At 38.9% G+C, this 10,000-nt stretch overlaps 1 protein-coding gene across 4 annotated transcripts in view; it reads left to right on the top strand.

Annotated features, from left to right (window-relative positions):
* Positions 1–10,000, top strand: part of LOC308101819 (eotaxin-like) — a 13,854-nt gene that overhangs the window by 824 nt on the left and 3,030 nt on the right. For 2 of the 4 annotated variants that reach the window (XR_013934566.1, XM_080451313.1), the window contains exon 3: positions 31–430. The exons of the other annotated variants lie outside the window; for them this stretch is intronic. Coding sequence is in view for 1 of the 2 variants with exons in the window: in XM_080451313.1 (XP_080307439.1) it covers positions 31–124 (94 nt within the window). In the remaining variant the exon portion in view is untranslated. Of the gene's footprint in view, positions 1–30; positions 431–10,000 lie in introns of those variants that run through there. 4 annotated transcript variants of the gene reach the window in all.

The raw sequence follows: 10,000 nt of genomic DNA, 5'->3' as shown, positions 1-10,000 counted from the left end.
AACATTAATATGTTCTTGTTTCTTGCACAGTGTGGTGACAAAGTGGAAAAAGGAGTTCTGCATGGATCCTACTCTCCCTTGGGTCCAGAAGATCATGAAGGCTCTGGACCCGCCTAGCTTTTAGTAGCAATCTGCCTGCAGGATTTTTAAACTTTTCTGTCTTTTTCTGTCCTTGATAGAGCAACTGCCTAGGTTTAAAATGTACTTAAAAGAGACTGATGAAAATGGACATATTTGTTCTCCTACATTTTATGGTTTCCATAATTGCACACTATAATGAATGATTTTATACAATGTAAAGAGGAAACCTGCAACATATGAGAAAATATGGGGTTCTTTTATGTCTTTATTACCATCACTGCGTCCTTCTAACTAAATGGGATATTGTATCATGTTTTTAATGCAAATATAAAGATGGAACTTGTACTGTACCTAGGGTGTGTGGGTGGGTGGGTTGTTGTTGTTTTTCTTTGTGTTTGTTATTGTTGCTTTTTTGTTGTTGTCTTTTTAGTTTTTTTGTCATTTTGAAGAAACATTTTCTAAATAAAAATATCTTAAAAAAAAAAAAAGATGGAGTGCCTTGGATTTTTTTCTTGTTGGTCTGCCGTTGATACCACTGGGAAGACAAAGCAGTACCTCATGAACTTTGTGTTTATGTATACGCAGCTTGTCGTGACTGTCTCTCTCAATGGTGCTGAGTATGACGCTGTGTATACCTACCTGTTCCACCAAATGCTCTATTCAGTCTGCATCACTCTACAAAACAGGATGTATTGCCTTCCTCTTTGACTCAATCCTGTAGCGCTCACTGGAGTGTATACTCCCTTGTGGCGCGGTGGAGCTATTAGCTCAGTATGTGTTGTCTCTTGCAGGAATGGAACACAGTGACTACTTTGGTAAAGACTAAATCACATAAAACAACATGACAGAAATGAAATACACTATTGGAGGGGCTCTCAAACCTTTTTATACCACGACCCCATATTATGAGGGAAATAAAAGTGCAGTGCAGTGAAAGAAGTGAAAGAAGTTTCAACCACTGATTGGCATTTGTGACTTACTCCAACTTAGTTGAGGGGATTTCAATTCCCTTTTAGTAAAAACAAAACAAAGCAAAACAAAAAACAATGAAGTAGAAAATAATAACCGTCCCTTACATCAATGAAGCTATCAATATTCTTATTTTATCAGTTGTTGGCTTCAAATAGATTAAAGGTTTTGAATAAAAGTGACCTTACTCCAATCATGCTATTGGTTGCAGGTGACAGTGGTGTTGCTTGGATCAAAGTTTGACTGCTCAAAAAAAGAAATGCAGTGTGTTGGTTTTACATTCATGGCGGTCGGGCAGAAACCTTCCATGTTTCTTTTTTTTTTTTTTTGTGTAAATTAATGCCCTAGGTTGTCATACAAAAGTGACACAAAAGTAGAGAAAATAGCCAATCTACAAGCTCACAAGGTGTCACAATGTGACTCATTGTGAACTTGTTGATCGGCTGTTTTCGCTATTTTGTAAAATGTTTGAAAGTGAAAGTTTGTCTATTGATTATTGACAAGAGCTTGTGACTTAAAAATAACTATAGATTATTTTTTACTGAAAAATTACGGTTTCGGACATGTCAGGTTTCCACCCGACAGCGACGATATTGTAGTTTGAGTGGGGTTTGTGTTGTGTAGAGACAGATAGCTAGTTCACGGGCAAGAGGCAGGGATCAGAATTAACTTGTTGGTTTACCAGCCACCATGGTGGGTAAAACAGCAGTGAACTCTGCTTGTGTTTACTGCCAGCTCTGGTTGTGCAAAAATGCTCATACAAGAAATAGCTTCCGCTGTCTCTGCTTAAAGCTTGTAGATCAGGTATTTATTTGGTGAAGATATTTGGGAAATTCTATTGGACCTAATATAGAGCCCGGGGGATCCTGGTTAACTAGGGTTTAAGTGGTAAAAAGTGTACTAAATCGTGTCAAAGAAGAAGCGTTGTCAGTGAAAATAAACAAATGGGGACTTGTGGAAATGTTGGCAGACGTAACCTCGCAGGTCAAACACGAAGTGTTATAATTTATGCACATCATACAATCTGGCCATGGGTTGATCCTATGACTCTTCGCCATGAAGCTCCATATTACGACACTGCCGACGCATACTTGTTCTTCCAAAGATCTGAACCACTACAAACTAAACTTGTCACAAGCTATCTTTATTAACCACAGCTCTCCCACCACTGTTTCATCTTCTCTTCACAGGTACGATGGCATCCTGCCCGATGGGGACGAGGCCAGGACGAAAAGCCACTTCGCTTTGTGCCAGAGACCCAAGGCCAACGGTGTAAAAGCAAGCACTGTACACATGGGCCGCAATCCACGGGCAGCTAGGAGGACTCTTCCAAGAACATCTTCCTGGGTGTAGGTTATGAAATATATATAATATGAAATGTCTCATACACAAGTGTGTCTGTGTGACTGTGCAGGGATTCATAACTTGTTTGATCAATTGATTACTCCATTATGAACAAATGCATTCAAAATGAATACCTCGAAAATAGGCAATCGGCGTGTTGTGAGCTTTTAGATCTGCTACTTTTGAAAAAGTTTGGCACTATTACTTACTATAAGTGCACATATTTGGATGCCGATACCTTTGTACTTTTACTCAAGTAACATTTTGAATACAGGACTTTTACTTGTAATATGGTATTTTGTGGTATTAATCTGAGGATTCTTTCACCACTGCCTTCCTCCCCCCGCAGGAGGAGGCAGTGAAATGGAAGACGCCTGATGGACAGATGTACGGACTGACCACCAACGGCGTGCTGGTGATGCACCCGCTCCATGGCTTCACTCAGGACTCCATGAAGCCCGGCCTGTGGAGGGAGATCTCAGTGTGCGGCAACGTCTTCACCCTCCGGTAGGGTGAAGAGCCCTGCTCGGCTCAGCAACACGGGAAGATGGTGAAGACTATATACAGTATACATGTTCACAACAAACAGTACACGTGCACAGACACATGATTAAAACAAAATAAATCGAGACTATTATAGTAGGCAGTGCACATCATTGTGTGAAATCAAAGTGTGAAATACGCAGTGGTGGACAGTAACAGAGTAAATGTACTTGAGTACTGTACTTGAGTACAGATTCTGAGGATCTGTGCTTTACTTGAGTATTAGATTTTTTTTAATACTTATTATTCTTACTTGAGTACATTTCCAAGAAACATTTTTTACTTTTACTCAAGTACATTTCTAGGAAGGCTATAAAGTACTGAGTACTTTTAAGCCCACTCCACATCCACACCAATGATTCGCCATGCAACTCCTTGCAACATGGAAATACTTGCAACCATTATCCTCAATGGCAGTTGCAACTAGTTGCATTGGTGCGGTTTGGCCTTTAGGTTGGCTGTTTTTTTTCTTCCCTAAAATGCAATTGGCCTAACTTCTGCTCTCACTCTGGCTGTGCTCTCTGAAACAAGAGTTACAAGGTCCTATAAATTCATTGTGAAAACATTACAGCAATTAATTGATATAAAAATTAAGAAATGTACTTCTGCTTTTACTTTTACTTGTACTTTAAGTATTTTTCAAAGTATGTACTTTGGAATACTTAAGTATATTTAAAAGCAATGACTTTTTTACTCTTACTTGAGTACATTTTGACTGGGCTACTTTTACTGTACTTATAGTGGAGTAAATTTGACCATGGAGTATCTGTACTCTTATACTGGGGTCGAGTACTTCGTCCACCTCTAGTAAATACGCTACGGAAATCAGAGGGTCACACACAAACGTCTGTTTTGATGATTTAGTGTACCACATGTCTCCCTTTGTTTCATACATAAATAAATAAATACACAAACAATAAAGCATGCACTCACTAATAACCAGGTGCTGGGCTGAGTTTAGAATCCAAAGAGAATAAGGGAGCATGACCCAGTGTGCAGACTTTAATCTCATACATAAATACACACATGACCCTGGAAGAAGATCACATGATAAAAGTGTTGCTCTGCTCGCTGATTTGCGTAACATGGATATTTTTTGATTGCAGCGCTGATGTAAATAAATAAAGCAATGATCACGATGATTGTTGAGTCATTAAATTGATATAAATGACATGAAACAGAGTTAAGTTTGTCTGAACGTAGCCTGTACTGCAGATGATAGCAGCTTACAAATGCGCAAATTTAGATGAATCGTGTGACTTGTACGCCTGTGCTGAACGTGAAATGAAAAGAAGCCAAGTGTGTTGATTGGTGGGTGCCGTGTGCCTGCATCACTGTTCCATTGAAAATAATAATAATAATTATTATTATTGTTAATTTATTTTATTTTATTTTATTTTTCATTATTATTACTTAGGAATGGGACATTTCAACAGATATATTGGCATGAAAATAATCTTTTTGGTGTAGAGTAGTGTAAATATTTTGCATACATTTTAGACGGTTTGTGTGGGGGTCAGGGGGTCCAAGAGACATTGATATTTGCATGTTGCTTTAATTTAAACGCTCTGGACAAGCCTAGCTTTTAGTAGTAATCTGCCTGCAGGATTTTTAAACTTTTCTGTCTTCCCCATCTCATATACTGAGGAAATGTTGGTTTAATAGCCTATAGTAAGGAAATCTTCGCTAATAATTTAGTGTAATAGGTAGACTAAATGTCACAAATGCAAGTTCTGTGTGAATTAGCGGCTACATTTTTGTATACGTCCACTGGCGCATGTCAATAATATGCTTTGTTAAATATATTTTTATTTTTCTGTCCTTGATAGAGAAACTGCCTATAGGCTTAAAATGTACTTAAAAGAGACTGATAAAAATGGAAATATTGTTCTCCTACATTTTATGGTTTGCATATGTTGCACACTTTAATGAATGAATGAGTCCATATCAGTGTGGTTTAAGTTCTGCATTTTAAAGTTTTATTGAGCAAGGCAACTGAATTGACCAACGCGTGTAACCTTGCGTTAACCGGCTTTTCCACACAGCGGGGAAATAGTTTGAGAGTATAGAAGGGTCGGGGTGGGGCATGGTTGAGTAGGCTACATTATTTGGTCACACCTACATCACTCCTCTTGCAGTTGCACTTTGCTCTTGATAAATATCAGAAAGGACTATTCATCCATCATTCTCTCCAAAAGTTGTGACCATGGGAAGCCGTCACATTGTCCTGCTTTGCATCCTGATAGGAGCTGCTCTGTACTGCTCTGTGACAGCCGACGGTAAGTTGATGTACAAGTCCTTATGACAAAAGTATGTTGTTATTTTCTCAACCAAAGAGTTCACGGTATCATTTCTGTTTTCAGTTACATGTCATAAAAAGCAATTTTTATGTTAACAAATAGATTTGGACGCAGATCTAAATGGTCCTTCAAAGTGCTGCTTCAAGAGTGACTTCTATCCTAAGCCAAAACACATCGATCGCTTCATTAAACGTCTGAAGTCTTATGACAAGACAGATGCTAGGTGCACATTGGCAGGAGTCATGTAAGTGTTGGAGTGTGTGTGTGTGTGTGTGTGTGTGTGTGTGTGTGTGTGTGTGTGTGTGTGTGTGTGTGTGTGTGTGTGTGTGTGTGTGTGTGTGTGTGTGTGTGTGTGTGTGTGTGTGTGTGTGTGTGTGGGGGTGGGTGTGTGTGTGTGTGTGTGTGTGTGTGTGTGTGTGTGTGTGTGTGTGTGTGTGTGTGTGTGTGTGTGTGTGTGTGTGTGTGTGTGTGTGTGTGTGTGTGTGTGTGTGTGTGTGTGTGTGTGTGTGTGTGTGTGTGTATATACATAGTATGTATGGTGGTCACAAAGTGGCACCATTATAGCAACATTAATATGTTCTTGTTTCTTGCACAGTGTGGTGACAAAGTGGAAAAAGGAGTTCTGCATGGATCCTACTCTCCCTTGGGTCCAGAAGATCATGAAGGCTCTGGACAAGCCTATCTTTTAGTAACAATCTGCCTGCAGGATTTTTTAACTTTTCTGTCTTCCCCATCTCATATACTGAGGAAATGTTGGTAAGGACATTTTCGCTAATACTTTAGTGTAATAGGAAGATGTCACAAATGCATGTTTTTTTGTATACGTCCACTGGTGCATGTTAATAAAATGAAAATGCTTTGTTAAATATGTTTCTTGATTCTTTATGTTTCTGTCCTTGATAGAGAAACTGCCTAGGCTTAAAATGTACTTAAAAGAGACTGATGAAAATGGTCATATTTGTTCTCCTACATTTTATGGTTTCCATAATTGCACACTATAATGAATGAAATATTTTATACAATGTAAAGAGGAAACCTGCAACATGAGAAAATATGGGGTTCTTTTATGTCTTTATTACCATCACTGCGTCCTTCTAACTAAATGGGATATTGTATCATGTTTTTAATGCAAATATAAAGATGGAACTTGTACTGTACCTAGGGTGTGTGGGTGGGTGGGTTGTTGTTGTTGTTTTTCTTCGTGTTTGTTATTGTTGTTTTTTTGTTGTCTTTTTTGTTTTTTTTACATTTAGAAAAAATGTTTGTCTAAATAAAAATATCTTTAAAAAAAAGATGGAGAGCCTTGGATTTTTTTCTTGTTGGTCTGCAGTTGATACCACTGGGAAGACAAAGCAGTACCTCATGAACTTTGTGTTTATGTATACGCTGACTGTCTCTCTCGATGGTGCTGAGTATGACGCTGTGTATACCATAATACCTACCTGTTCCACCAAATGCTCTATTCAGTCTGCATCACTCTACAAACAAACAGGATGTATTGCCTTCCTCTTTGACTCAATCCTGTAGCGCTCACTGGAGTCTATACTCCCTTGTGGCGCGGTGGAGCTATTAGCTCAGTATGTGTTGTCTCTTGCAGGAATGGAACACAGTGACTACTTTGGTAAGGACTAAATCACATAAAACAACATGACAGAAATGAAATACACTAATGGAGGGGCTCTCAAACCTTTTTATACCACGACCCCTTATTATGAGGGAAATAAAAGTGCAGTGCAGTGAAGGAAGTGAAAGAAGTTTCAACTACTGATTGACTTACTCCAACTCAGTTGAGGGGATTTCAATTCCCTTTTAGTAAAAACAAAACAAAACAAAACAAAAAACAATGAAGAAGAAAATAATAACCGTCCCTTACATCAATGAAGCTATCAATATTCTTATTTTATCAGTTGTTGGCTTCAAATAGATTAAAGGTTTTGAATAAAAGTGACCTTACTCCAATCATGCTATTGGTTGCAGGTGACAGTGGTGTTGCTTGGATCAAAGTTTGACTGCTCAAGCAAAGAAATGCAGTGTGTTGGTTTTACATTCATGGCGGTCGGGCAGAAACCTTCCATGTTTCATAATTTTTGTGTGTAAATTAATGCCCTAGGTTGTCATTCAAAATTGTCACAAAAGTAGAGAAAATAGCCAATCTACAAGCTCACAAGGTGTCACAATGTGACTCATTGTGAACTTGTTGATCGGCTGTTTTCGCTATTTTGTAAAATGTTTGAAAGTGAAAGTGGTTAAGTTTGTCTATTGGTTATTGACAAGAGCTTGTGACTTAAAGATAACTATAGATTATTTTTTACTGAAAAATTACGGTTTCGGACATGTCAGGTTTCCACCCGACAGTGACGATATTGTAGTTTGAGTGGGGTTTGTGTTGTGTAGAGACAGCTAGTTCAAGGGCAAGAGGCAGGGATCAGAATTAACTTGTTGGTTTACCAGCCGCCATGGTGGGTAAAACAGCAGTGAACTCTGCTTGTGTTTACTGCCAGCTCTGGTTGTGCAAAAATGCTCATACAAGAAATAGCTTCCGCTGTCTCTGCTTAAAGCTTGTAGATCAGGTATTTATTTGGTGAAGATATTTGGGAAATTCTATTGGACCTAATATAGAGCCCGGGGGATCCTGGTTAACTAGGGTTTAAGTGGTAAAAAGTGTACTAAATCGTGTCAAAGAAGAAGCGTTGTCAGTGAAAATAAACAAATGGGGACTTGTGGAAATGTTGGCAGACGTAACCTCGCAGGTCAAACACGAAGTGTTATAATTTATGCACATCATACAATCTGGCCATGGGTTGATCCTATGACTCTTCGCCATGAAGCTCCATATTACGACACTGGCGACGCATACTTGTTCTTCCAAAGATCTGAACCACTACAAACTAAACTTGTCACAAGCTATCTTTATTAACCACAGCTCTCCCACCACTGTTTCATCTTCTCTTCACAGGTACGATGGCATCCTGCCCGACGGGGACGAGGCCAGGACGAAAAGCCACTTCGCTTTGTGCCAGAGACCCAAGGCCAACGGTGTAAAAGCAAGCACTGTACACATGGGCCGCAATCCACGGGCAGCTAGGAGGACTCTTCCAAGAACATCTTCCTGGGTGTAGGTTATGAAATATACATAATATGAAATGTCTCATACACAATTGTGTCTGTGTGACTGTGCAGGGATTCATAACTTGTTTGATCAATTGATTACTCCATTATGAACAAATGCATTCAAAATGAATACCTCGAAAATAGGCAATCGGCGTGTTGTGAGCTTTTAGATCTGCTACTTTTGAAAAAGTGTGGTACTATTACTTACTATAAGTACACAAATGTTGATGCCGATACCTTTGTACTTTTACTCAAGTAACATTTTGAATACAGGACTTTTACTTGTAATATGGTATTTTGTGGTATTAATCTGAGGATTCTTTCACCACTGCCTTCCTCCCCCCGCAGGAGGAGGCAGTTAAATGGAAGACGCCTGATGGACAGATGGACGGACTGACCACCAACGGCGTGCTGGTGATGCACCCGCTCCATGGCTTCACTCAGGACTCCATGAAGCCCGGCCTGTGGAGGGAGATCTCGGTGTGCGGCAACGTCTTCACCCTCCGGTATGGGTGAAGAGCCCTGCTCGGCTCAGCAACAAGGGAAGATGGTGAGGACTATATACAGTATAGGCCTACATGTTCACAACAAACAGTACACGTGCACAGACACATGATTAAAACAAAATAAATCTAGACTATTATAGTAGGCAGTTTACATCATTGTGTGAAATCAAAGTGTGAAATACGCAGTGGTGGACAGTAACAGAGTAAATGTACTTGAGTACTGTACTTGAGTACAGATTCTGAGGATCTGTGCTTTACTTGAGTATTAGATTTTTTAAATACTTATTACTCTTACTTGAGTGCATTTCCAAGAAACATTTTTTACTTTTACTCAAGTACATTTTTAGGAAGGCTATAAAGTACTGAGTACTTTTAAGCCCACTCCACATCCACACCAATAATTCGCCATGCAACTCCTTGCAACATGGAACTACTTGCAACTACTTGCAACCGTTATCCCCAAAGGCAGTTGCAACTAGTTGCATTGGTGCGGTTTGGCCTTTAGGTTGGCTGTTTTTTTTTTCTTCCCTAAAATGCAATTGGCCTAACTTCTGCTCTCACACTCGTGCTTTCTGAAACAAGAGTTACAAGGTCCTATAAATTCATTGTGAAAACATTACAGCAATTCATTGATATACAAATTAAGAAATGTACTTCTACTTTTACTTTTACTACTTTAAGTATTTTTCAAAGTATGTACTTTGGAATCAAAGTACATACTTCAATGTTTCTCAATGTTTCTCAGCAACTCTGGGGGCTTGGTTAAGACCCATGTAAACAGGAAGTAGGCCTATAAACAGGAAGTAGAAGTATAAGCAGTATGTATTCAAATTATGTCAAACCACAGAATGATACGATATAAATCACCCAGCCAAAGTAGAATGTATTTTTTCTTTTTTATTAAAAATGTATATAATGCTTTTAATAACAGCAGCAGCAGAAGTGTTTCCTCAGCATTTCTAAGACATATGTGGGTGTGAATCTGGTTTTAGAATTAGTACATCATGCACTTCATGCCAAAAAGTGTGAACTAGGTTACTGTTCACAGGCTTTTTAACGGGCGAGTCAGTCAGAATTCTTAGCTGTTAATCATTATCATCCATATTTCATCCATATATTATATAAAGTACACATGTGCTTGACTGG

This window comes from Gymnoscopelus braueri, assembly GCF_963280865.1.
Source record: "Gymnoscopelus braueri genome assembly, chromosome: 15".
Taxonomy (NCBI): Eukaryota; Metazoa; Chordata; class Actinopteri; order Myctophiformes; family Myctophidae; genus Gymnoscopelus; species Gymnoscopelus braueri.
The sequence above is the reverse complement of the archived record's forward strand: the minus strand, read 5'-3'. Positions and strand labels throughout refer to the sequence as shown.